Source organism: Rhinoderma darwinii, chromosome 12, assembly GCF_050947455.1.
Source record: "Rhinoderma darwinii isolate aRhiDar2 chromosome 12, aRhiDar2.hap1, whole genome shotgun sequence".
In the NCBI taxonomy this organism is placed as follows: Eukaryota; Metazoa; Chordata; class Amphibia; order Anura; family Rhinodermatidae; genus Rhinoderma; species Rhinoderma darwinii.
In genome coordinates this window covers 69,590,593-69,618,537 of record NC_134698.1, presented here as the reverse complement: position 1 = coordinate 69,618,537, position 27,945 = coordinate 69,590,593, and the positions used below count along the sequence as shown (strand labels likewise).

The window sequence follows — 27,945 nt, the reverse complement described above, 5'->3', positions numbered from 1 at the left end:
ATATGCCTATATTTGTTTGGGGGGAAAAACAAAAACATTGGCCTTTATATACTCTGGGAAGATCTCGTCCTGATAACCTGTTCTCCACCTTTTGTTTGTCGGATAACAATGAACCTTTACATAGAGCTTGCCAATAAGTACAAAGCTTATATCACTTTCCAGTACAGAATAATTAAGCCAGCCCACAATACATAAGGCCCATAGTTTGCACTTATATACAAGTGGTACTTTCCTAATATATACCGTATATGACCATTTTGGGGCATTGGGGAAGGGAAGTAAGAAAAGGGGTTAAATAGGGGGAGTTGATTAATAGGCAACTGTGACCATGCTTATGGGCATAGACCTTCCAAGTAGTCAGAAACGATCCAAGTACCTCCTGGTGGTAGTTCTGTTCGATGGTCTGTAATAACTACTGCGAGGTCCATAGTATACTGGATTTCCATATTTAGTTTTTTAATGGTTTTGTGTCCAGGAAAGGAAAGCAAAGCAGTTTTGGTATCCTTTTTGGGGAGATGGGTGGGGAGGTAGGGCAGGAGGTGGAATGAGGAAGGTAGAAGGCATGGAAATGTAAGCTATAGAGATGGTTGGCTTTCGAGCTTGGTGAAGGGGTAAAGGGAAGTTAAGTACCTTGTGACCAGACAAGATCTAGTCAATTGGGTTAACTGGTGAGGTCCCCGAGAGTTATCGTTGTAGGTGCCAGGTGGTAAGACCAAAGCATTGTTTTAGTTCGTCCTAATGTAACCAGCTATTAGACTAAAGGCGCTATTACAGCGGCCAATTTTGGCAGGTGCAACGAGCGCCAATCAACATTGATCAGCGCTCTTTTGCTCTTGTCACAAGGAATTATGTATGGGGATGAGCGGTCGTTACTCTGATCGCTCGTCCCCATACATTATTATAATGTCGGCAGCGCGTCTCCCAGTTTACACAGGGAGATGTGCTGCCGACAACGTTAATACTTCAGTTTTTTTAAAACGATCTGATCAGCAGATGATCGAGCGTTTGCCCGTTCATCTGCTGATCGCTGCCCTGTTTACACAGAGCAATTATCGGCAACGAGCGTTCTATGAATGATCGTTTGCCCAATAATTGCCCAGTGCAAAACCCCCTTGAGTTTATCCCATAGTTGGATGAACCACGACTTGCATAAAGTAGCCTGCACCCAATCCATCAAAAATAGGTAGGACCCTTTGTCTTAAAAAATACGTAGGGTTGGTAGAGAGGAGTCAATCTAGTGTGGCAGGATATTTTTACTTGCCACTGCTGAAGCATAAAATAAGAGTTTTTTTTTTTAACCTGGCTTTGGCAGCTCGGAGGTGATGTCGGGGAGATAAATATGTTATGATTTGGCTTTCTTTGCTCCATGTTCCAGTTCTGGTTTTACTAGACAGGTTTTCATGTGTTTTTTGTTGGTTTTTTTTCTCCTTGAGGAGACACAAATGACCTCTGTATTGATCCGGACTATTAGTGAGAGTTGTACAATGAATTTTTGGAAAATAATGTGGTGTTTACAGAAAATACAATTCTCAAAAACTTTTTATAATAACCTGTGAACTAAATGGTCAAATGCGATGGTAACTGCTGATTCTATGTTATGCAGTGCCAGTATACACAGCTGGATGCTGGGAGTTGTAGTTGTGCAACAGCTGGAAAGCCAAAGGTTGCAGACCACTTAATGAGGGAATGTTCACACGCAGTGTTTTCAGGCGTAATTCGGGCGTTTTACGTCTCGAATTACGCCTGAAAAAACGTCTCCATTACACCTACAAACATCTGCCCATTGCTTGCAATGGGTTTTACGGTGCTCTGTTCCCACGAGCCTTTATTTTACGCATCGCTGCCAATATACGGCGCGTAAAATGACGGCTCGTCAAAAGAAGTGCAGGACACTTCTTGGGACGGTTTTGGAGGCGTTTTTCATTGACTCCATTGAAAAACCGCTCCAAAAACGCAGCGAAAAACGCGAGTTGCTACAAAAAGGTCTGAAAATCAGGAGCTGTTTTGGCCTGAAAACAGCTCTGTATTTTCAGACGTATTTTGCTACTGCGTGTGCACATACCCTAACACCCACAAAATTGTACCCAGAATTGGCAACAAAATGGAAGATCTGTTCCTTCCCCTCTAATAGGGTCTACCAGCCATTCATCTACACTAGGAAAGTTTACATTACTTGTTCCTCCACCTTATGTATAGTTTGGAAAAGTTAGCATTTTAAAATATCTTGTTACGGGGTAAGGAAGAGTATTATTTGAGCCCTACTGGCATTGCTAAAGGGCCACATATCTCATTCGCAGGTGGAGTGCCACTTTCTGACCCGCGCTTTTGCTACTCTGTCCTTGTTAGGACATCGTTGACTGTTGTACCTAGCAAATTTAAATCTAGTTAATGAAAGTGTTGAAGACGTGTACTGGAGAGGTAATGCTAGTTGCACACAACCGATGTCCGAGTGGCACCCGATAGCCTTCACGGACCCATTCACTTCAGCGGGTGAATATGGGCCGTGACAGATAGGACATGTGCTATCTTTCCACGGATCACTCACGGGACTCGGCCGGCGCACACTGTCATGTGCATGAGGCATAATAATTACTCATCCAGTCATCTGTAATTTCCTTACGTCAAGGCCTTATTCAGACGAGCGTGTCTGTTTTGAGCCCGCAAAAAAAGGAGCGCATTTCATGCATTTCAGTTCCGTGTGGCATCAATGTGCTCTCTATGTGGCATCAGTTTTTCACATCCGTGTTTCTGCACTTCCTGTTTTTTTTTCTTATTATTTCTTTAGCAACTGGTGCGTGAATAATACGGACAGCAGAAAGATGTCGTTCGTGCGCTGTCCGTGTTTTTAACGCACCTATCAATGCACCTTCAATGGGCGACGTGGTCCGCAAAAACGAACCAAAATAGGACATGCATTGAGTTTCACACAACGGACACGACGCGCCCCATTGAATTACGTGGGTCCGTGTGCTGCCTGTATTTTAAACGGACAGCACACGGACGTAAAATACACTCGTCTGAATAAGGCCTATAGGTGACTGTGACCTCCATTAGAATAGTTGCGTCCCACTGTAGATATTGGCATAAAACCCAGATGGCCAGGTCACCTTTCAAGTTATCTATGTTATTTAATTCTTCTATTTTATTATACAATCACATTTTTTTTAGACCTAAAGTCCTTGGTGTCCATTTCTTTGATGACTCGTATGAAAGTGCACCCTGCCAAGAGCCGTCCGCCAAATGTATAAATTATTCAAGGCACATATGTCCCTCTGACTGGACCAGTTCCTGTATTGATCCTGAACACAATGCCTGTTTGTTGTTGGCTTGTTATCTGGCTCTTAATGTCGTAATTAAATTATAAGAACATTTCTTTATTGGCATGCATGTTTTATTTTTTTCTCCATAAAAGACTCTTTAATGACCAATGAGGATAAAGAACCGGCCTGGCATTGATTTCCATAGTGCATAGTCATGGCCACCTCTTCGGTGAAGTTCATTGTTTGGTCAACAGCTGTCGAATGTCCATGACCAGCTTTACTTTCCCAAGACTATGGAGCCCTATTAGTTTATTAGGAACCTGTTGGCATCATCATTGCAGCATTATAATTGCCACCTATACAGTATGTACACAGCAAGTTATGGCCCCGTTTACTTGAGTGTTTTGTTTTTTTTTAAATAAAAAACTGCAACGGATCCTAGCTTAGGGACCATGGGAAGGTTTGAAATGTTCTTCTTGTTCCTCTGCTAAGATTTGGCAAATGTAATTTATTTCTTACAGCATTAGTGGCACATAGTGGTTGAGATTACTATAGTTTAACCTCTAAACACTGAGCAACGTGAAAATATTAAAAGCTCTTGCATCCCCACTTCATGTTCAATGGAAAATAAGATTTCCGTCTCACGTCAGAGCACTTCAGAGAGCTTAAGCAGGCGCAACGCTTGATATTTGCAGCACCGTGAAGCTCTTCCCATATGTCTGGAAAACCATTTTTTTGGCCTTTAGGAGCTCTTAAAACCTTGTTAAACACCCATGTGATATTCTTATAGATGGTGGTGCAACTTTAAAGCTCTTGAATCTTGTAAAATCAGTACCGGGGGGATATAGATGAGATATATATATATATATATATATATATATATATCTCTGGCACTCCAAATTTGGAGTGCCAGGTTTTCTTCCAAAATACTACGGAGTTGAACCCTACCTGAGTGCCATAGTTTCTTTGGATATATATGTGTGTGTGTGTGTGTGTGTGTGTGTGTGTGTATATATAATATAAATATTTTTCTTTCTTATAGTTGTTCCTATATCATGATATGCCATCACACCTCTGCCCTTAGGATCCTTTTTGAAACCTTTGTACTTCCCATAGATCTGTCCTTCATTATCCGGGCAGTTGTCTCATCGGTTATTATATACAGAGATATGATTGTGACTTGAAAAATCTTTCCTATTATTGTGAACTATCCTCTACATATGAGAAGAATACATTTTCTGATGCATTGGATGACAGATTTGCATTGGTATTTTTTCTGACGGAATCCGATCTAGCTGTGGTCACACTTCTTGATTACATTTGCCACCCTTTCCTGTACCCCTCTCATCCATATTGGATCTGACCCCAGTTTAGGCAAAAAATGACACCGGTGGCAAGTAAGTCCTACTAAACCACAATCCTAATGTATGACCCTGGCCAGAGGGCACCACCAATGAGGCAGGTGTTAAATTGAAGTTTGATATAATATCCTTGTGAATTCCAAAAACTACCCTACAAATCAATGAGGAAACTTGCTGATTAATGTGTGTCTGCTACTTCATTGGCCTAGTTTCTCACGTCTGCTTGGTATTCTGCCATATAAATGTGTTTGTTCCCACACTATCTCTGATCAGGAGATGTAATATAGATATACGTGTGATAAAACTGTGGGTTGTGCTCATACAGGGCGATTTTGTGTCCCTTTACCACAGACGCCACATTGATGACTGGTGAATTCAGGAGTTCACACCACTGTATTACTTGAAGAGGATGTACAATATTAAAAAAAAAGTGTTTTTTTGTTGTTTTTTTTAGAAACCGCACCACTGTTGTCCTTTTGGCTGTGCCTGGTATTGCAGATTTGCCACTTACAAGTGAATAGGGCTAAGTTGCTAAATCGTATACAAACCATAGATCAGAGCGGTGCTGCTTCTGGAAAAAAAAAAAAGCACAGACCGTTTGCTAAACTATGACAATTCCTTTAAAAGACAAATGCAGCAGGAGATCTAAAGGACACATTTATGGTGGATTCACAGGTGGCAGATGTTGCAGAAATGTCGCTGTTTCAGTGGCCTTCACACAGAACTATGTAATTCAATGGGGCAATCTTGCTGTGCTGTCACTTACTTACACATTAACTTTACTGAAGTGTCTTTGAGAGTGAATAGACATCACCTCCAGCCAGGACGCGATGTCTGTTCACAATCCCGACACTTCGGTAAAGTTTGTGTGGGACTTAATCACTGTGAATGACAGCATGCTGTCAGCAAACTTTACCGAAGTGTCGGGAGTGTGAATAGACATCGTGTCCTGGCTGGAGGTGATGTCTATTCATTCTCAAGACACTTCAGTAAAGTTAATATGTGAGTAAATGACAGCACAGCAAGATCACGCTGTGCTGAGTACAAATGGACATGAATGGAGAGACGTGTATGACGCCGATTGGTCACGGATTGGTCAGCATCATACACTTCTCTTTACAACCCCCACTTGGTCAAAAGTTAAAAAACGCCCAGAAAGTAATTCGCATTAGTAAGAAAGTAATTAGCATAAATCTAAAATTGTTTATGACTTGGTCAAAAATTATCGTTTTTAAAAATAAAAAAAACACTTATCTACATTACAGCGCCAATCAGATTATGTAGGAGATAGGGCACTTATAATGTGGTGACAGAGCCTCTTTTTAAAGGGTAACTAAACATTTGACGAACTTCTGATATGTCATAGTGACATGTCAGAAGTTTTAATTGGTGGGGTTCCAAGCACTGAGACCCCCACCAACCGTTAAAACAAAGCCACAGAAGCACTCGCATGAGCGCTCAGCCCCTTCATGTCTGTTCGGCTTTTTCCAGAAATTAATGTATCGGAGTACGGGCTCAATAGAAAGTCTATGAAACCGTACTCCGATACATCAGGTTTCTGGAAAAAGTTGAACAGGCACAAAGTGGCTGTGCGCTCACAGAATTGCTTCTGCCACTTCGTTTTAGTGATTGGTGGGGGTCTCCGTGCTCAGACCCCCACCAATCAAAACTTCTGACATGTCAGAAGTTTGTCAAACATTTAGTTACACTTTAAGCTGGGGGGTGGACAATGGAATCGGCCGAGAAAATGTGATTGATATTAAATAGGTTGTATAGAGTTAGATAAAATTGCTGCTTTCTTCCAGAAACAGTGCCACACCTGTACATGGGTTGTGTCTGATATTGCAGCTCAACTTCTTTTGAATTGAATGTGTCGGTGCTGCAATACTACCTACAACCTGTGGACAGGTGTGGCACTGTTTTTGGAAGAAAGCAGACAAGTTTTTAAAATCCTGTACAACCCCTTTAATTTACTATAAATTGATGAAACATTATTCTGTTATAATTCAGTCCTGAGTGGTAAAATGAATATTAGCTTGGCATTGCTATTGCTTCCCCATTCTAAATTGCTTAAATTATTTGTAGTATTGTACTCAGTTTGTCATTTCTCTTTGTAGGATGTTTACATGGTAGGTGCTTAGTCAAGAAACAAGATGAGCGTCACGTCATGGTTCCTGGTAAGCAGCTCGGGCACTCGGCATCGGCTGCCTCGGGAGATGATCTTTGTTGGCCGGGAGGATTGCGAGCTCATGCTTCAGGTAAATCTATATTTTTACACCTTGATATCCCCTTCGCCACTTTCAACAATGTAATAGGAAATTGAATTCCTAATATAAGGATGTTATTGGAACTGGAGTTTTGGATGTTGCATTTGTTTCATTATGTTGGGAGTTCCAATTGTGATTAAATGGATTTATATTTTGAAGCTGAAGTTGCTGTATGTAGTTTAGGTTTGTAATACCAGAGGAAACGCTATAGGTGGTGCAGTGGTAGGCGTCGCACCATAGTATGGACCTGTACAGACTCTCTGCGCCTTTAGACAGGGTCCGTGCATGGAGCTGTGCCATGTACATGAGCGCTTACAGCCGTTCTCAAGTTGTGGTATTGACTACGGGTTAAGTGCACTGCTTATTGGAGTCTGAGGTAGTCTGAAATCCTTGTCCTTTCTCATCAGAGGCTCAGGTTGCTGCATTTTACTGCAGCTCAGTCGGGTCAGGATGGCAAATGAGCCTCAATTTGGGGGGGGGGGGGTCTTTGAGATCCACTTTCACATTTACTCTGTGTTGTAGTCCTTACGATAAATTACTGCATCCTTCTTCGGATACACTAAGGGTCATATTACATGGGCCGTGAAAACGAGCACCGATCAACGGGACAGCTCGTTGATCGGCACTCGTTTGCTCCTTTCACAAGGAGCAATGATTGGTTGTGATCGTTACTACTATCTCTCATCCTCATACATTTCCATCTTGTCGGCAGTACGTCTCCTTGAATACACAGGGAGATCTGCTGCCGACAACGAAAATATGTATTGCTGCATAAACTAGACGATCAGCCGATGAACAAGTATTTACTTAGGACAATGATCGGAAACGAGCATTTACATAAACGCTAGTTTGCCCGATAATTGGCCCATGTAAAAAGGGTCTTTACTCCGGGTTAAGCAAGTCTGTGCTAGAATAACAACGGCCATTGTATTTTGTGTTCTTCCGTTGTGTATTCATAGATGTTTATTTGTTTGTCAGGGTGGAGCTGGGATGACTCATGTGGATCGTAATGGTACCTTTTATAACACCCACGATGCCAGCAATTCAATTAATGTCATGACATGTGGTGCGCCGCTGGCATTTGACTTGTTTTAACACATGTAGAAATTCTCATTAAAATTTGCAAAAAACAATAAAAATTGATTAATACTATAATATTGGTTCCACTTTTGTTGGGCCGCAACTTTTGCTTTCTTGTTTGCTGATACAGCTGCGCTGTGTTTGGATGGTGGCGTTCTATAGGGAGAGCAGTGCCCTGGTGCTTAAGAGGGCCAAATACCCTTTTGCCACATAAAGGGACAGTAGTACTATATTTGGCACATGATATCTAGGGGAATCTGTTATTGATTTTGAATTGGGTCCCTGGAGCTTTAAGTTACGCCTCGGATTCTGGACATGTGCAAGTCAAAACAACAAGCTTTGGGGAGGAGGGGCACAATGTGAAGGCTAGGGTATCTAAATGGCAGAAAAAAGTTGGAATTGGGTTAGGTGAAGTCTTCCTCCTCTTTTTAAATCAGGGTAACCTGGATTAAAGCCCCATAGGGATATAACTGAAAGTCCAGATGGTTGTGGAGGCCCGTGAGTCTATTAGATGTGTGGACATGTAATAGTGAGGGTCAGGCCCAAGAGCGCTTTTACACTGGCCAATTATCGAGCAAATGAGTGTTCATGTGTAAACAGGGCAACGATCAGCCGATGACTAAGCAAACGCTCGTTCATCGGCCGATCGTATCGTTTATGCAGCAAGGAATATTATTTTTGTTGGCAGCCGGACATCTCCCTGTGTAAACATCGAGATGTGCTGCCGACATGATGGAAATGTATGGGGACGAGCGATCGTAGTAACGATCGCTTGTCCCCATGCATTGCTGCTTGTGAAAGGAGCAAATTGGCACCGATCAACGAGTAGTCTCATGTCAGGCCGTGAAAGGGGACATTTAGGGAAAAGGAGAGGAGAACCCAGGGATCAAAAAGCTATGGGTAGGGAAGAAGGCAAGTTAACCGTCAATTGTAGTGCTAGAAGTTAAAATGTGGCACCATGCCAATATATAGCTGGATTAGTCTGGGACAGCAGTGGCGATTTTCTTCTTGCACTACTATAGACCAAAGCTTTAGTAGCTTAGTGGTTGTTAATGACCAAGTAAATTCTCCAGTTACCGACAGTTCATTAAATCATTAACTCAGAACAAACAATGATTAACTTACTATTTTGATCTTGATAAAGCCTTTTGTATAGAAATATACCAATAATCTCTATTCTGTGTATCTTGTCTTGTGACCCCACCAATTCGGCTATGTCTTCTGTGCAGATGCAAGTGACACATCCACATCTATGGGGCATTAGGGCCTGTCCACATCACCGTGGCTTTCCGCCGAGGGGTTCCGTCGGAGGTTTCCGTCGGGTTAACCCCTTTCAAAAAGGGCAAACTGAAACCTAAGCTTCCATTTCCCTCACCATTGAGCTTAATGGTGACGGAAACCTAGCTAATGGTTTCCTTTTGTCACCGTTGTAACAGCGTTCCGTTGTTTCGGATGGAATTCCTATTGACTGCGCTATTGATTCCGTCCAAAACGACGGAACCCTGTCACAACGGTGACAAAAGGAAACCATTAGCTAGGTTTCCGTCACCATTGAGTTCAATGGTGAGGGAAACAAAAGCTTAGGTTTCAGTTTGCCTTTCCGTTGAGGGGTTAACCCGATGGAAACCTCTGACGGAACCCCTCAGCGGAAAGCGACGGTGATGTGAACACCGCCTTAGTGGCATAGACATAGCATCTTCACCATAGGACTGTCTGCTTTTGACGATCCCATTTACTTTTAGAAGAATCCCTAGAAAATAAGCTGATCATAGGAATCGGTTGTAATCTTTCCAGGAACCTGACAGCAATCGTTCCATTTCCCTGCAGCACCACCACAGGTATAAAAAAGCATTACACAATTCTTAAAAAAAAAATCAATGGGCTGTCCCTGTAATACATGGATGTGCCTCCAGAGTGAAAAACATTTTGAAACTGGACTTTCTAAACTTGACAACCCCCTTTAAGTATTGTGGTATTCATCTTTGTGTTAAATTGATATAGCTGGTTCACAAACTAATAGCTAGTATTTAGCTAGCATCCCTTTTATATTGAATGACTCTGGTTTGGGAGATGTACAATCCTTAATCACAGAAGAGCAATAGTATTTTATTATAAATTACACATAACGCAGTAGAATACATATTGATATAGTTGTGATAGCATATTTTGTGAACTGGATTGCTCATGGCTCGTGTGGCGGGAATATAATTGCTTTTGTTGGGTCATTGTCAGATAAACATTTATTAGGTTAGCAGTCCCTTGTGACAAAGGCCAGTAAGGTTATTTATTTACCATGGTGAGCATGTACACTGTGAAAAAAATCAAGGTCATAGTTTATAAGTTTCCCAATATCACAACGACATTGGACGAACTTGACTATAGGGGGTAAACTATTTCCCATGCACTCAACCGCCTCCTGGAAAGCATGTAGATCAAAGGATCAGATTCCTCTAGATCCCAACTCATAAGGTCCTTTTACACGGGCCAATTATTGGGCAAATGAGTGTTCACAGACGGTCGTTCCCGACAATTACCCTGTGTAAACAAGGCAACGATCAGCCGATCAACGAGCAAATGCTCCTTCATGGGCTGATTGTATCGTTTTAAATGGCTTAAACATTATCGTTGTCGGCAGCACATCTCCCTATTTAAACAGACGTGCTGCCGATATGATGATGATGTATGGGGACGAGCGATCGGAGTAACAAGTGCTCGTCCCCATACTAGCTCCTTGTGAAAGGAGCAATAGAGCGCCGATCAATGAGCTGTTTTGTTGATCGGCACTCATTTACACGGCCCATGTCGGGCCATATAAAAGTACCTTTATTCCTCGTTGTTGGGTAAATTGATGATTATACTATGTCCTATGATAATATTAGCGGATCAATGTAATCATCGTTATTTCTTATAATATATATTGTACTTCATTTCTAGGGGCTGGTTATTCTAATTTTCTGGTCTAGGTTTACATCTATACTTTCATATGTCTAAGTTAGTCAAGTTTAAGGGTCGATTCCGATTTCATCATAGCATGGTTGAAAAAAGTTCAACCAAGGGAGAGGATGTGGATGAAGGGTGAGGGGTATAGGTAAACTTTATTACTTTATTTTTACCTCCTCCTGAATCAATAGGGGGAAACAAAGAACCCATTGGTCATGAGCCAGTCTGTCCTAAAAGGAAAAATTTCCCTCCTGATACCAACATTTAAACAGGAATTCTATACATTTACAAAGGCGTTGATGTTATTTTGTTCTGATATATCATCCAAGCATTTTTTTTGGACTTATTAAGTTTCGGATTAAAACAAGAAATTGAATACCTTTAATCCATTTCATTCCGATTTCCATATCTCCACCACAATTTGCAATGTAGACTGAGCCCGCTGGAATATTAGAGCATCCTCTGTTGGGCCCAGTCTCCGAAACAATAATGGGCGCCAAAGGTCCAGCAGAAGACAACCCCATTTGGAGTTGCCTTTGGAGCTAATCACTTTCCACTTGGGTCTACTTCTTATGGAGTGATTCTGAAAAACCCTATTAGACCATATTGATGTAATGTCCTGTCAAAGATTACAATGCAATTAAAAGTGGCCGTGCACATGTTCTATATAGAGGGTTTTTGCTTGTCTGGTAAAGCCATTGACCAAAAATTATGCTTTACTTGCATGCTCAGCTGCACGTGTATATTAATAGGAAGGGGGACAATGGTCCTATGTCTATGGCCAGCTTCACCGGAATACCATTAGATCGTTTGACCCATTTTATATTGCTAGTATACTATTGTACTTCTTGCATAGATAATCATAGTAGCATTCTAGGGGTATGAGCCTGGAGGCTATAGTGATGAATCAACTTATCCGGGATTGAACATAACCGGTAGGCCATAAACCACACATGCGTATCGTGTAGCCCACAAGGCAATTTTGTGTGGCTCTTGGAAGCAATGTGTCTGAACAGCCTGCTATGGGCCGCACAGAATGTCATTGCTGGTTGACTACAGAGGGTTTTTAAAGTTTAAAGACCTGCTGCCTCCCTTCTCTGATATTTCGGGGGCTATTCCTGCAGAATAGTGAAGTTACCTTCGAATATTCATACAGCAGTCTATATGGACGCTTTGCTTACTTATACTTCACTGTATGCAATGGACGAGTATGGAGAGACCCAGTTTTGCAACAGCAACCCCTAAGATCTCAGTTTAGGAACCTAATTGTGACTTCATGTAAATAATAATTTGGCGTTTTTACTGCTCCTATAAATGAGCTCATCCTAATAAAATAATAGAACCTCATAAAGATCATATTGAAGGTTTTCAGCTATTGTACCAGCCTGCCATTCCCCTGCAGGTATAAGAATTATTGCAGTAATCCTAGGGCTAGATGACATCACTACTGCTAGTGTACCCTGCCCTTTGTATCAGTTCCAGAACATTACAGCCGTCAATTATAATTTGCATCGTTGCCCCGACAAGGCCAGTGATGTCATCAGCAAGAGTCTATGTATAGAGTAAACCGGAATGTACAGCCAAGAATGCATAAAGATTAACCACTAAATGCAAGGGGCATGTCTGGAAATCCTGTATTGTCTCGTGGGCAGACTTTTGTCTTGGTAACCAATCTTATAATAAAAAAATAATTATAGATATATAGATATAGTGTGTGTGTGTGTATATATATATATATCTCTAGAACTAAATTTAGAGTGGATTTCGGTCAATATGATGTGTTGGTGCTAGAAACATCCCGCTATAACTCCTGAGTTGAATGAAGTTCTAAGGCTATGTTCACACAGAGTTTTTTTGCAGGCGGAATTTCTGCCTCAAAATTCAGTTTGGAAGTTTGAGGCAGATTTTCCTCTCTCTGCACGCGGATTTTCGCTGCATTTTTCGATGTGTTTTTCACCCGCGGCCATTGAGCGCCGGGGGCATAAAACGCCACGAAATACGCTTTCTCTGCCTCCCATTGATGTCAATGGGAGGTCGGAGGTGTAAACGCCCGAAGAAAGGGCATGTCCCTTCTTTCTCCCGCGAGACGGTTTTACCGCTCACGGGAAAAAGACGCCTCCGCCTCCCATTGAAATCAATGGGAGGCATTTTCAGGCCGTTTTTGATGAGTTTTGTGGCGCGGTTTCCGCGTCAAAAAACTCTGTGTGAACATAGCCTTATACAGCACCAGTGATATTGATCAACTCCATTCAGGGGGTTTTCCAAGTAAACACTTTGATGGCCTCTCCTTAGAATAGGCTATAAATGTGTGATCTGGGGCCTTGTGACTACCGCAGCCTCCACTGTGCAGAAGAACCAAGGGGCCACAATTCTCTCTGAATGGGTCTAATCTGCAGTACCATGCCCAGCCACATGTACGTACTTGGAGACACAATGATAGGGCGACTGTCCCTTCATTCTGCGGATGTGTGGTGGTCACGGGCATAGGCCATGAATGTGTATTTCTGGAAAACCCTTTTAAGGCATTTTATCACCTTCTATACATAAACCTTAGGCTTTACTGGATTACATTTAATAAAACCTTGGGAGAGCTTGGGTTTTTCCCTTACTGGTTGTCCCATGTTTCCGAGAACCGGGGGATCATAATCGCTCTAGATGAAGCCATGCTCCATGCACAGCACTCAGTTCTGCCCCTGCCATAATTGAAAAAATACCGGGATACCAGGTGAATAAAAGTACTTTTTATGTCAACGATTATCGTTACATGATTCCCGAATTTGCTTTGACCGTAAAATGCAATTGTCATATAGACTATGAGCGACTAGTAAAACAGTACAATGTATTATACTGAATCAAGTAAATGAAGCTGAGCTGCAATACCATACACAGCCTATGGAGAAGAGTGGCGCTGTTTCTGGGGAAAATCTCACATCGTTTATAGCCATAGCTTCATCCCTGATTGCCTGTAGGTTCCTATAGAATGTGCTTATAATGATATTTCTTCGAGAAATACCACAAATTATTCCTTTTGACTTTGGTCTGCTACTTGTTGGGTATTTCGCTTGGTTGTGTGGGACCAATGCGCTGTTTGCAGTAAACAGATGTGGATGAAACCCTTTGACTTCTCTGGACTCTTTACATTAGGGCCGGCCTGTAGAATGTGAATAAACTAGATGTGATGTCGATTTATAGAAGTCCTAGGTTTGCAGAATGTACATATTCATTGCAAAGCTCCGACAACAAAAAATAAACTATAGATCTATGTGTTCTTAGTCCCGCAGTGTGGATAAACAGCATGCCGTAATCAACTATGACAGTGAAAAGGACGAGCATCGTGTGAAGGACCTCGGGAGCTTGAATGGAGTAAGTTGGTAACTATATATACTAAGTCCATGAGCAATGTACTATAGAAGCTACTGTGTTGCTGGAATTGTAATTAGTATGCATTAATGCCTAGATCCACTCTGCTGTCATTCACAGAAACTTTTCCGAAGCGTCGGGAGTGTGAGTAGATATCGCGTCCTGGCTGGAGGTGATGTCTAGACACTTCGGTAAAGTTAATGTGGGAGTATGTGACTGCACAGCGTGATCTCGCGAGATCACACTGTGTTGCGAGTACTGCTAAAAATAAATGGAGAGAAGTGTATGACGCTGATTGGTCCGCGTAATACACTTCTCTTTACAACGCCCAGTAGGTAAAAAAGTAAAAACACGCCCAGTTGTCTATTAAGAAAGTAATTAGCATAAATCAAAAATTGTGCATAACTTGCTAAAAAAGGATTGTTTTTTAAAATAAAAAACACTGTTGTTACCTACATTACAGCGCCAATCACATTATGTAGGAGATAGGGCTGATCAGTGGGGGTCCGACCCCTGGGATCCCCAACGATCCTGAGAACGGGCTTGTGCCTGTCCCTGTGCGCCCCATACGAATTGAGCGTACTATGCATGCTTGGCCAGACCCTGCAAGTCCTGCTGTAGATAGTGCTCACTTTCCAGTCTTATGGTTAATCCTTTAATCCTTTAGGGATCTCACCGGGGGGGGGGGGGGGGGGATTTACTCTATCTCTTTGGGGAGAGCCAGCTGGTGTGGGGAGTCTTGCAGGCAATGCTCCCTGGGCAAAAGTATGCAAACTAGCTTTCCAGTAGGAAGAAAACTGTCTCTCTAGTGCCACCTATTGGTAGCTATCCTGTAAATCAATGTCTGACCCATTCAAGAGCCTTGACACATGACTATGGATATCCACCAAACCAGAGACGACCATCTGTAGTCTGCTATTTCTGCGTTTTTGTTCCTCGTCAGGGATCAAAATCTTTAGATTACAATGGCCAACAGTAGAATTTTCGTCCTTGATTTCTCTGATGACTTGGTTGTCCACAGGGTTAACTACTACACAAGTGACTGGACTTTAGAGAATCACAGATAAGCACAGCTAAACTTAACCGGTTTGCTATTTAAAAGTGCAAACACCCTTACATTCATAGAATTATGTACACAGTGGTATTGCCTTGTTCTGAAACTGTCTAGGCTTGGAGACGCTATATACGAATCTAAATAAAAATAGTAGCCTTAATCTGCATCTTGTAATAGAAAAATCTCTGCAGTTGTGTTCGTGTCTGGCTATGTCTAATATAACTCCGAACAGCTGATATGTTATGTCTAGTGTAGGTCCTAAGGAGGCGGGGCATATCACCGATTCAATGAACCCCACAGAGTCCCTGTGTCATGCTCCGCCCCTTCAGGCCCTGCACTAGACAATACTGGATATATTTATTTTCCAAGAGTTTTCCCTTAAGAAAATACTGTGGTACCTCAAAGTAAAAATTGCTTTGTTTTAATGGCATGAGGCTCATGTATCAATTTGTTTACGGCAGAAAAATGGGGCATGTACATAAGAAAATAGGTTGCTTGAAACCCGGGCTATAGCTATCAACATATTGCGCCGTATTTACAACAGGCAACACCAGAGTTGAACTGACCATTTGGGCTTTGGGGCAGTTTCGTGGGAACATGGCCAGGAGGGGCCCCTGGCCCCTGAGACAGTTGCATTAAAGTTTAAGAACGGGGTCTGCAATAAACAAGCACACGAGTATATGCGATAGATGCTGCTCAAAGGCATTGGGCTAACCCGGCTCAAGCGTCTTATAACTATGGAGAGTGGTAAGGGGCCAATATTACCCAGGATGCCCAGACCACTCTCAGTTCGTCCCTGGGTACAGCGGTCTTGACACCTGTCACCCTGGTTTGCGAGTTACAAAGCGTTTATAAAGTGCCATACAATATTAAAGGGGTTGTCTCCAACAGGTTTTGACGCGGGAAGCTTTGGCCAATTTCCCCTGCAGCGGCCACTGTAGGGGAAATGTAGTATTACATGGCGGGCATTCAGATAAATGGTCCTCAATGCAATACAGCTCGAGTCCACCAGGGCAGTAGCTGCTCTGGCCTATAGAGGGGTTTCCTAATAGGGTATATGGACAGGGGTTGTTTTTATGAGATCATATTTTGCCCCTCGGTGAAATTAATGCATCTTGCAACTGAAATCATTGATTTGTGAGCTCCTCTGTGTCTTTCTTGTATAGAATATGCAGTTATTATGTGTGTTAATATAATTACAACATATATAACCTGTGGTGACTTATTTCTAATTAATAATTATTCATTAAGATCTTTCCTCTTTCTCTCCACAGACATTTGTGAATGACGTGAGGATACCGGACCAAAAATACATAACCCTTAACCTCAATGACGTCATCCGTTTTGGCTACGATATCCTTTTGTAATTCTTGTACTTACTGGGTTTATGGCTCCGTTCCTTCTGTTAGGAGAGGGTTTGTGTAAAGACACGCTAAGGTCACAGGAAAGCAGATTATAGACTGCAGCCACGTGAGGCGGGAGAAATCCTGAGGGTTTTCATGATTTATGTAGGGCCTGTAAAGGAATGCATTAAGATCAGCATCAAGCTTAGTGGGAAGTCAGAGGAAAAATGGGTTTACATGAGCTTAAAGAGGCTCTGTCACCAGATTTTGCAGCCCCTATCTGCTATTGCAGCAGATCGGCGCTGCAATGTAGATTACAGTAACGTTTTTATTTTTAAAAAACGAGCATTTTTGGCCAAGTTATGACCATTTTTGTAGTTATGCAAATGAGGCTTGCAAAAGTCCAAGTGGGTGTGTTTAAAAGTAAAAGTCCAACTGGGCGTGTATTATGTGCATACATCGGGGCGTTTTTAATACTTTTACTAGCTGGGCGCTCTGATGAGAAGTATCATCCACTTCTCTTCAGAACGCCCAGCTTCTGGCAGTGTAGACACAGCGTGTTCTCGAGAGATCACGCTGTGTCGTCACTCACAGGTCCTGCATCGTGTCGGACACATCGGCACCAGAGGCTTCAGTTGATTCTGCAGCAGCCTCGGCGTTAGCAGGTAAGTCAATGTAGCTACTTACCTGCAAACGCTGATGCTGCTGCAGAATCAACTGTAGCCTCAGGTGCCGATGTGTCCTCGCTCGTCTGACACGATGCAGGACCTGTGAGTGACGTCACAGCGTGATCTGGCAGAAGCTGGGCGTTCTGAAGAGAAGTGGATGATACTTCTCATCAGAGCGCCCAGCTAGTAAAAGTATTAAAAACGCCCCTATGTACGCACATAATACACGCCCACTTGGACTTTTACTTTTAAACACACCCACTTGACAAACAATGTAAAATATGTGATGCATCAAGGTCAGCAAGGCTCTAGTATTAATACATGGTATAGCAAAGAGGACCATAAATGCTGTCAGAAAGATATTTCTCTAATAGTAACATATAATATATAGATGGCTGTATAAGGTGCACACAGTTCAAAGATAACCTCAAAAAGACTCTCTAAGTATTATTTCTATTCCTCTATTAGGATTTCGGTCATTACAAAAAAGGAGAAAGTGCCAGTGCATGATAGTAATATGAATTATTCAAAAGCCAGCCTTGCCCATCTCAGGACAAGAGCGGTCCTGCACAACCAATGTATACCTAAATGCGCGTTTCGCGGTGATCTTCCTCAGGGGGTGCATAGTGTCCTGACAATGCCTGGCCCCTATATAGTATAAATAGCAGGTGTCTCTAATTTCTAAACGGCACCAATGAGCTCTCGGTGCATGCCCATTGGCACGACCGGTAGCGAGGCGCGCCCCACCTCTTGCTCCCAGCGCTGGAGCACACATCCGGGTTAGTGACGCGTAACAGGAATTCTGGGCATGCGCAGTTTGCTGCAGGAGCCAGGGAGCAGCAAGCATCGCCACCGGCCACCAACAACACACATGCGCACCTCATCGGTGCATAAAGGATGCTAAATAGTGACATAACACGCATAAATATCAACCCAATTTTTTTATACCTTTATACAATTCCTCTCACATAAAACTTGGCCTCATATAGCCACATCAATGAAAAAATAAAAACAGGGAGGCTGCTGAAAGGCAGAGAGGCAAAAAAGAAAAAAATTAGCTGGTCCTTGAAGCCTTTTCAGGCCTGGTCAATAAGGGGTTAAGAAAGAGAGCTTGATCCAGTCTCCGGTGTCTTGATGCTTACATAAGATCATCCAGTTATTGTGTCTATATGCTTCTGGGGCGTTGGTCTTATATGACGTCACTAATACATATTATGAGTCTTGGTGTTGATGACTTTTCCTTATCTACTTGTATACATTTCAATATGTACGTGTTGGAACAGATTCAGCATAAGGTCCCAGAAGAGGCATTAAAGGTTGGTAATTACATAATTCATCTTAGCATAGAAGAACATAAGCCAGAAAACAAATTTATATCAACTGATTAGATTGATATAATAAGACTAGTGTGTCCATCTAGGTAGTTCTGAAACCAACTCCTACTATTTCCTTGGGTAAGAGACGAAGGGTCCCTTTACACCGGCCAATATGGGCCGTAACAACGAGTGCCGATCAATGAGACAACTCTTTACTCGGCGCTCGTTTGCTCTTTTCACAAGGAGCTATGATCAGTAATGAATGGGGATGAGCGATCGTTACTATGATCGCTCATCCGCATGAATTTCCATCATGTTGGCTTCACATCTCCCTGTGTAAACCGACAACGATAATATTTTGTGCTTCATAAATGATCCGATCAGCTAATGAACGAGCGTTTGTTAGTTCATTGGCTGATCGTTGCCCTGTTTACACAGGGCAATGATCGGGAACAAGTCTTCATATGAACGCTCGTTTGCCCGATCATTGGCTCCTGGAAAAGGGCCTTAATAATTTTTTTACTTTTCTCTGTTATCTTCACCCAACATCTTATAAACTATTTCCCACCAGAGGAAATGTTTTTGAGGGCCCACCCTGCAGCTTATGCATCACAAGTACATGCCCGTGTTTTATTGTATTGTAAACTCATCAGTTATTGCACACGGGTCATAGCATCAATAGGCATTATTCAATAATTTATAAAATGGCTCAAATAGTGGAACTATTACCAGATATGGTTGTCCTCTGCCGAACCCCATGAGTCCTGATGTGGCTGGGTCTTACTATTCCTAACCAAGGAGACAACCAAAAGATGACTTGATCTTCTGGTGGACCAGTCTAACCCTTTAGATTTTGTGTTCACTTCTGGCTTGTAAGGGACTGTTGTCCAGTATAGCAATTTTTTTGTGTCGACCATTCTAAGTAATAGATTTGTTGTATTATTGTATAATAAGTGTTTAATGTGTCACCATCTACAGTTTATACTAATATAGTTCTTTTCTAAAGGACTATATACTTGTAAAAGACATAAAAAAATCAAAAATATGTGAAATGGTCATATGGTATGATGTCCTTCAAAAGGAATACCTAAAGAGAAATTCATTATACTGCATGGGAAGGTCCAGGTCTTTCACTGTAATTCCTACTTGTGATGAAGTTTCCTCCAAGTAATACCCAAGTGGACTCAATAGTAATAGCATTGTAGGAAGAACAGAATTAATCTCTCTCTATGGAAGATACCTTCAGTCTAGGCGAAGCTTCAGTATAACAAAGTATGGTCTAATGATCCATGAAGATTTGGGCTTTGAGATCCCCAATGACAAGTAAAAATGGGCCAAGCATCAAGCCTCTATGGCTCATATCTGGGATATTTCTGTATCTTTGAGCTATGCTGTTAGGTTTTCCAGTGACTTCCATGAGTCTAATGGCTCCTTCAGTGTAGCGGCGGTTACCGTACCCAGATACCCAACAAGGATATCTTTTGACATGTTAGATCGAAAAATAAACCCAAAATTATACATCCTTTAGGTTAAGAGGTTTTCCTGAACGTAAATACTGATGACCTATCCTATGGATAGTCCAACCCCTTCGACCAATGGGCATAATGAAGGTTACTGAGTTGCAATACCAGGCACTTCCACCTGTACGGACGAGTGCCCCTATTCTGCTGTGTGGGGCCATGGCATGGGATTTGCCCAAGAAGGTGCCATCAATATTTAAACTTTAAGTCCCAGAAAATCGTTTCCACCATGTTAGGAAATTCTGATATCCAGATGCAAAATCTTAATACAACAAATTACCATTTGGTCATTGCCAATGCAGTTTTCCTAATGATTATTTAAAAAAAATAAAAAATACATTTTTTTCTATCGTCTCTATGTCCAGCATGAAAAATATACCAGCCAACTTCAAATGAGTTTAAAGGCACCAGTAACATCAAGGCCAGAGCAAGGCAAGGAACAACTACACCAAGCGGATTCAACATCAGCAAAACAGGAAAAGGGTGACAAGAAAGCACCCAGTGGTATGTTTGGCTGTGTTTTTACCTACATCACTGCCCTCTGTAGATGGATGAAGCATTATTATTTTCGATCCTGATTTTATTCTTTGTTTGCACCTTACTTCTGTATGTATACAAATTCATATAGATTATATCCAAATGACGATCACCAGGACCTGTATAGTAAATAGTGACTTTTTTTTACCTTAAGTAGTAGCAGCCAGACTGGGCACTTTCAAGTCAACCGGGTGTGAGGGTCAGGAGGGGCATACATACCAACCTGTACAGCTGCACAGGGGCCCAATATGTAGGGCCTACTGTATATTCGATTGCATGAAAGGGACTGAGCCAAATAATTTCATGGCTTATAACTAAGGTTAGGTTATTAGAGAGACATAGGGCTAGTGCTCTGATGAACTATGGGAGAGCAAGAGGCCCATAGCCTGTTCTTGTATAGTGGCGTCTGTACGGTCTGCCCTGGCGTTCAGGGTAGCAAAGCCTTAGAGGAAACTGTAGATGGGCTTGTCAAATAATGTAGAAGAACTATGCCTGTAAGCGCTTATGCAGACCATACAGAAACCAGCAGAGAACCTGCCCTGATAAGGGTGTCTCAACTACGTTATCTGGCCCTGGTTACCCTATTAATACCATATACAGAACCATGGTAGGTACTCTGAACCCAAAGGCCCCAATGGGTTTACCCATTGATACTTGGTTTATTAGGAGACAAGAAACACTTATGCCCTGGTGTCTGCATACGTAGTTGCCATTTTTTTGACCATTGACGATTACAGATATGCCAGTGGGAACAATCCTCCAAAAATGTATAAACATGGCTTAAAAATAGGAAACTAGATATGCTCTAATTTCACCACATGCTCTAATTTCCCCACATACTCTCTGTTAAAATTCAGTCCTCAGACTTTTATCTCTGGGATATTAGATGAGGGGGGTAGTGGTAACATGTATCCCAACCGTATTAATGGGAAGCATATATAGATTCCTGTGGATGTGTCCTACATCTATGCAGTTAGCAAAAAACTATGTGCAGAAAACATATAAGTATGTAAACCTATACTGGTCACCCCCCCCCCCCCACTCACAAACCTTGCAGCTGCAGACCCCATTATCGTTTTTAGGGAACCATATTTTAACTGACCTCTGTTAGGAAATTGGTGTACGTCCAGTGCTCTGTTACTTTACCCTTCTCTATTTATTTCTGGAGAACTCGTTGTTCTTCTCACACTCCGTTATAATGTTTCATGGAATCCTTTGCATTTCTGAGCAACTTTGATATATGTGCCTGTAAAATTATTTTTTTTACCATACAGTATATGGTGACTACAGGGTGTCTGAGCCTCTTTTGGGCATCTCCTGAACCCTATGACACACAAGTGATGTTACTTATATTTGGCCCTCAGTGTATGGGCATTGGATTTGTGGAATATTTTCAAGGTGGAACCATTGTGTAGGTACCAGGTGTGGTCTACATTGGGGGACAGTCTGCTACGTGCACTACAATTTGGGGCATCCTAAGGTTTGGGTACTCAGAGAGTAGTGGCTTATCTTGAAATTACAACTAGGGTGGATTTTTGAGATGTGACCAGGACAATTAGGAGTGGGACAAGGGTTGGGCATGGGCTTCTTTTCTTCCATCACTGACTGTCCGCTAGCCATTATTGGGGAAACATAGGTTTTACAGCATCAAATCTGTTTGTTTTTTGGGGTGATGACTTTTGTATTGTCTACAGCTCTCTCGTTTATGATGGTCTTTATTGATGTGTCGGTTAGGGGTATGGCAATGGACTTTACAGTAAAATTCTGAATAATACATTTCCTTTTCACGTAACCTGATGAGTTTTTGTTCTTAGAGCCTTCAATATATCGCACACCACTATATGGTCAGCCATCTTGGTGGGGAGAGGATGACGCTAATAACAAACATGAGAAACATGACGGTAGGAGGCCAGAAGACCACTATTCAGGTGAGCATGCTTCAATTTTGTTTTCCTAAAGTGAACCTAATATCCATTAAGGGCTCATGCACAGGATCGTTTCGGTTTTGCGGACCGCAAAACACAGATCCTAGTGGCTTCCATGTGCTGTCCGTTCTTTTCGCGGACCCATACACTAGAGTGGGTGAGACGAACCGCAAACACGGACCAGGATAGGACCTGTTCTATGATTTGCGGAACAGACCCACGCGTCATCAAAAAAAATGGATGCTTGCATGGCCAAATAGAAATGGATGGTTCGAAATGCTATCTGCAGAAAAAAAACAAAAAAAAACGGATAGGACACAGAAGAAAAATGGTCATGTGTATGAGCCCTTATAGTGAAGGTAGCATTTTCACGGATGGATCCTTTATTGAGACCACCCAGTCATTGGAAAATTGGTAACCTCATGGAGGCGTTATATGCCTCGTGCCTCAGTGGCTGATCTACCGCATTGATAGACTGCTCTTATCCCTAATATTTCCTGCTCTGTTTCTAGACTTGGATTCGTAATCCCTTCTACATAAATGACCACATAGTCTTGTTATCTTGAGTTATAATAGGCTTTGTATTTTATGCATTGGGTCTATGCCAACAGGTAGCTGGGCGCTGCCCACACCTTCAGTTGTTCTATAGCAGAAAACTCATTCATCACGCTGATCGTGTTAACGGGGATTTCCAATTTGCACTTCTTACTTCTTAACAGATGACATCACTTCATCATTAGGATGTTGCACTATTGAAATCAGTGGCTTTATGCAATCTGAGATTCTGCTAAACGTGTCCTGCTCCTTACCAAGTGCAGGGATCTGTGGTGGAGATCCCTATTGACCCCCCCCCCCCCCCCCCACACACATATGTCCTACAATGTCTAAATGACATGTTAGGTTAAGTAAAAAATCTTTTATTTTTTTATGTATACACCATAACTGGTGCGTTGTAAAAAGATATTGTATGAAATGAGGAAGAAAAGGGGATTGCTTTTTTTTTTCAAAAACAGTGCCACTTATGTTGATGGACTGTGTTTGGTATTGCAGCTCATCCCCATTTAAGCTGATGGGGCTGAGCTGCAATGACAGACACTGCCTATGGATAAGAATAGCGCTGTATCTGGAAAAAAAATGGCAAACTCCTTTTTTCATTTCCTACAACTCCTTTAAGTCAGCTAGTTTACCATGATATTGTGATATGTGATAAAATAAATTTGTCCTGTATGGTAAACTCCACGGTTGCTGCAGAACAAAAGGAGAACTTCATAGAAATAATGGTTGACATGAAGTTCCTTCTTCCTCTTTGTCTGAGGTATTGTTATGAATCATACAGGGCTCAGCTGCTGCAGAACCTCGTACTAAAAAAAGACCGTTGATTGCCATGTGGCTCTCTCTCCATCTATAGAGGTTCTGCGGCTGCTGGGTTGTGTTTTACATAGTATTCCATTTAGTAAGTATACCTTTAAGGAGGCCCCATCACCAGATTAGAAGTGCCCTATCTTCTACATAATGTGATCGGCGCTGTAATGTAGACAACAACAGTGGTTTTTATTTTGAGAAACGATCCATTTTGAGCAAGTTATTAACAATTTTATATTTCTGCTAATTAGTTTCTTAATAGACAACTGGGCGTGTTTTTACTTTTTTACCAACTGGGCGTTGTAAAGACAAGTGTATGACACTGACCCATCAGTGACCAATCAGCGTTATACACTTCTCTCCATTCATTTTTAGCAGTACTCGCAACACAGCGTGATCTCATGAGATCACGCTGTGCTGTCACATACTCCCACATTAACTTTACCGAAATGTCTTGAGAGTGAATAGACATTGCCTCCAGCCAGGACGTGATGTCTACTCACACTCCCAACACTTCGGGTAAGTTTCTTGGGGACTTACTCACACAGCATGGTGTGATCTCGCGAGATCACGCCATGCTGTCATTCACAGACTCTTTACCGAAGTGTCGGGAGTGTGAATAGACATCGCATCCTGGCTGGAGGTGATGTCTATTCACTCTCAAGACACCTCTGTAAAGTTAATGTGGGAGTATGTGACAGTACAGCGTGATCTCGCGAGATCACGCTGTGTTGCGAATACTGCTAAAAATGAATGGAGAGAAGTGTATGACGCTGACTGGTCAACGTCATACACTTCTCTTTACAACGCCCAGTTGGTAAAAAAAGTAAAAACATGCCCAATTGTCTATTAAGAAAGTAATTAGCATAAATCTAAAATCGTGCATAGCTTGCTCAAAATTGATTTGTTTTTCAAAATAAAAACCACTGTTGTCTACATTACAGCGCCGATCACATTATGTAGGAGATAGGGCACTTATAATCTGGTGACAGAGCCTCTTCAAGATCCCATTGGATGCACATAGGACTCAATAATAGTGTTAATGCAAATACATTAGATGGAATAAAACTGGGGATAATGGAACAAGAGAAGTACCTGGGTTTTCTGGTTACAAATAAGCTAAGCAGCAGCACTCAATGTCAAGCAGCAGCTGCAAAGGCAAATAGGATTTTAGGGTGTATAAAACGAGACCTAAGAACCCATGATTCAAATGTAATATTACCCCTCTAAATCCCTTGTAAGGCCACATCTCGAGTATGGAATTCAGTTTTGGCTACACATTGTAAAAAGGACATAGGAAAACTGGAAAGGGTTCAAAAGCGGGCGACTAGATTATTAAATGGGTTGGGAGGTGTCGCTTACAATGAAAGGCTAGAGAAATTGGGCTTGTTCAGCTTGAAAACAAGACGTCTTAGAGGTGATCTTATTAACATGTATATGTGTGGTCAATACTAAGAACTAGCACATGATCTGTTCCTTCTAAGGACTCTACAAAGGACCAGTGGACATTCATTGCGTGTGGAAAAAATATATTTCAGACATCAATATAGGAAAGGATTCTCTACAGTTAGAGTAGTCCAACTATGGAATGCCCTACTCCAAGATGTAGTAATGGCAGATACTATGTCGACATAAGCGAGATGATGATTTACTGACAAATGGCATTGAGGGTTATAGCTAATCTAGCAATGAATGATGTGTACTTTATTTAGAGAGGTTGAACTTGATGGACCTGTGTCTTTTTTTTGTTTGTTTTGTTAACCCTACGTAACATCCAATTGGCAGTCTGTTTTTGGGGCCAGGGGGGCATAGAATCCAGCCTGTGTATTCCATTTATTTTATTCTATTGTTTTCCCTTGAGAGAAGCGGTGCCATAATTATTTGACAACCACCAGTCGTCTTGCTTTCTATTCAGCTAATTGTGCCTGTTAGTAGGTGCGTCCGGGTTGAATGGTGGGTTCAGTGGACGTTTATCTTGTATCGATGTCCAGCTTTACACTTAATATACTGAATCACCTTGGTGTAAATTGTCATGTGCAGCTTCCTATTTCTTTATACAGTGTTGCTGGGCAATATCTTCTTTGTTCTGTGAAATTTGCTTTGCAAAGACCAGTTTATCTTTCTCTCGTTTACTACTGGTGACTAGGGAGTGAATCCAATAAATAAAAGCTCTGTAGGCTGTGAGTTACGTGAACACTCTGTTCTATATTGACTTATTTTATTTGTTTGGAGGATTACTGTTGTTTGCTACTACGGACTACAAGATTTCATTGAGGTGGTGATGCCTTGTAATGGACCACTTAGGCCCCATGCACACGTCTGTAGTGTTTATTACGGTCCGCAGATACAGGTCCGTAGTCATCTGCATATCTGGCACGCTGTCCACAAATACGGTCTGTAGTGCATCCGTATTTACGGATCCGCAAAAAAAATGGGAGGCTGGTTAGAAGACACAGCTCTGATACACATACTGTAACGATCAGTGCACCTGGGTGTCCATCACATGACCATGGACAGAAATCTACTACTGATACAGCAATTACAAAGAGTACACCGGGGCCGCTCACATGACGAAGCGTCATGAAGGAAGACTGTGCCACTAGACTTCCGGTGCCCCGCCAGTGGTATAAAAATCTATTAAAGTCTTAATCAGCGCGACTGGGGACCAGGATGTATATTAGCGAGTGGAATTACATATTACAGTGAGTACACTGCTAATATTTTCCGGTCCACACATAACCCGTTTAAAAGAATACTCTGGTGAATTATTTTTAGTGGGGCCCATGTTGGAAAAGTACACTTGGTAAAAGGTAGGGCAGGCCATCCTCTTACCGGACACTTTGTTGCCGAACAATATGCTCCATTCCCAGGCCAACGTTATGTCACGTGACCGCAATGTGATTGCCTGATTCCTACAGCGTTGGCTGTGTGAACCGGAAGTCTCTTTCACTATGGATTCCTATGAGACTCACATTGAGCATCTAAGAGAGATGCATAGTAAAAGCAACTTCCAGTCCACACAGCAGTTGCTGTAAGAATCAGACAGTCACATTGCGGTCACGTGACATAACGGTGGCTCGGGAACCGGCAACAAAGTGCCCGGATAGAGGATGCTCTACGTTTTAACAAGTGCACTTTTCCAACGGGGGCGGCGATAAAAAAAATTCACCAGAGTATTCCTTTAAAGAATTGATTTACAAAGTTACCTTAACTTTTTAGGCAGATTCTGTCTGTCAAAACTTATCATTGCGGAGGGAGCTGGAGTGGTTTTGCTGATTATATTTTATTATTGGAAAATATGGGAGTACCATTGAGCAAAGGCCTTCATGTCTTAAAGGGATACTAAACCTATAAATGAATGATAAAAGTAAAACCGAGATAAACCTGTCCACAGTGTTTGTCAATCTGCAGGATTTTCTACGTACTCTTGAAACAAATAGTCTTGTAGAAATCTTGCAGAGAACAAAGCTGTTAATTTCCTTCTTATCCCTTCCATTTTTGGCTGGTATTATGCTAAGAAGGTGGGGCTTAGTAAAGGGGGTGTGTCTTAGCATGTTTGTCTCCTATTGTAGATAGAGCTGTAGGGGAGGCTCCTTCTTAGGCCTCATGCACACGGCCGTGCCCGTAATCACAGCCTGTGATTGTTGGCACGGCCGATAGCCGCAGCCTGCATTCTCGGCCCATCCTCCCATACAAAGTATGGGAGCACGGCCCGTAAAATGCAAACGATAGGACATCTCCTATCTTTTGAGGTACACTTCAAACGGCCCGGACACCTATCTGTAGCGATACGGAAAGGTGTCCGTGGCCAATAGAAGAGGAGGAGTCTGTATTGTGGACCATATTACGGTCCACAATTACGGAGATTTTTTAAGGTTGTGTGCTTGGGGCCTTACATCTAGACCCAGAATTGTGAGAATCAATAGACGAGAAATGGATGATCTCCTTCTTT

General features: G+C 42.1%; 1 protein-coding gene across 5 annotated transcripts in view; it reads left to right on the top strand.

The window, feature by feature from the left end:
• The window catches only part of CEP170B (centrosomal protein 170B), a 73,584-nt gene that overhangs the window by 13,693 nt on the left and 31,946 nt on the right, over positions 1–27,945 (top strand). For all 5 annotated transcript variants that reach the window (XM_075843818.1, XM_075843821.1, XM_075843820.1 and 2 more), the window contains exons 2-7: positions 6,739–6,879; positions 14,182–14,271; positions 16,597–16,677; positions 18,593–18,649; positions 20,535–20,673; positions 22,521–22,634. In XM_075843818.1, coding sequence (XP_075699933.1) covers positions 6,775–6,879; positions 14,182–14,271; positions 16,597–16,677; positions 18,593–18,649; positions 20,535–20,673; positions 22,521–22,634 — 586 coding nt within the window. In that variant the 5' untranslated portion in view covers positions 6,739–6,774. The remainder of the gene's footprint in view (positions 1–6,738; positions 6,880–14,181; positions 14,272–16,596; positions 16,678–18,592; positions 18,650–20,534; positions 20,674–22,520; positions 22,635–27,945) is intronic.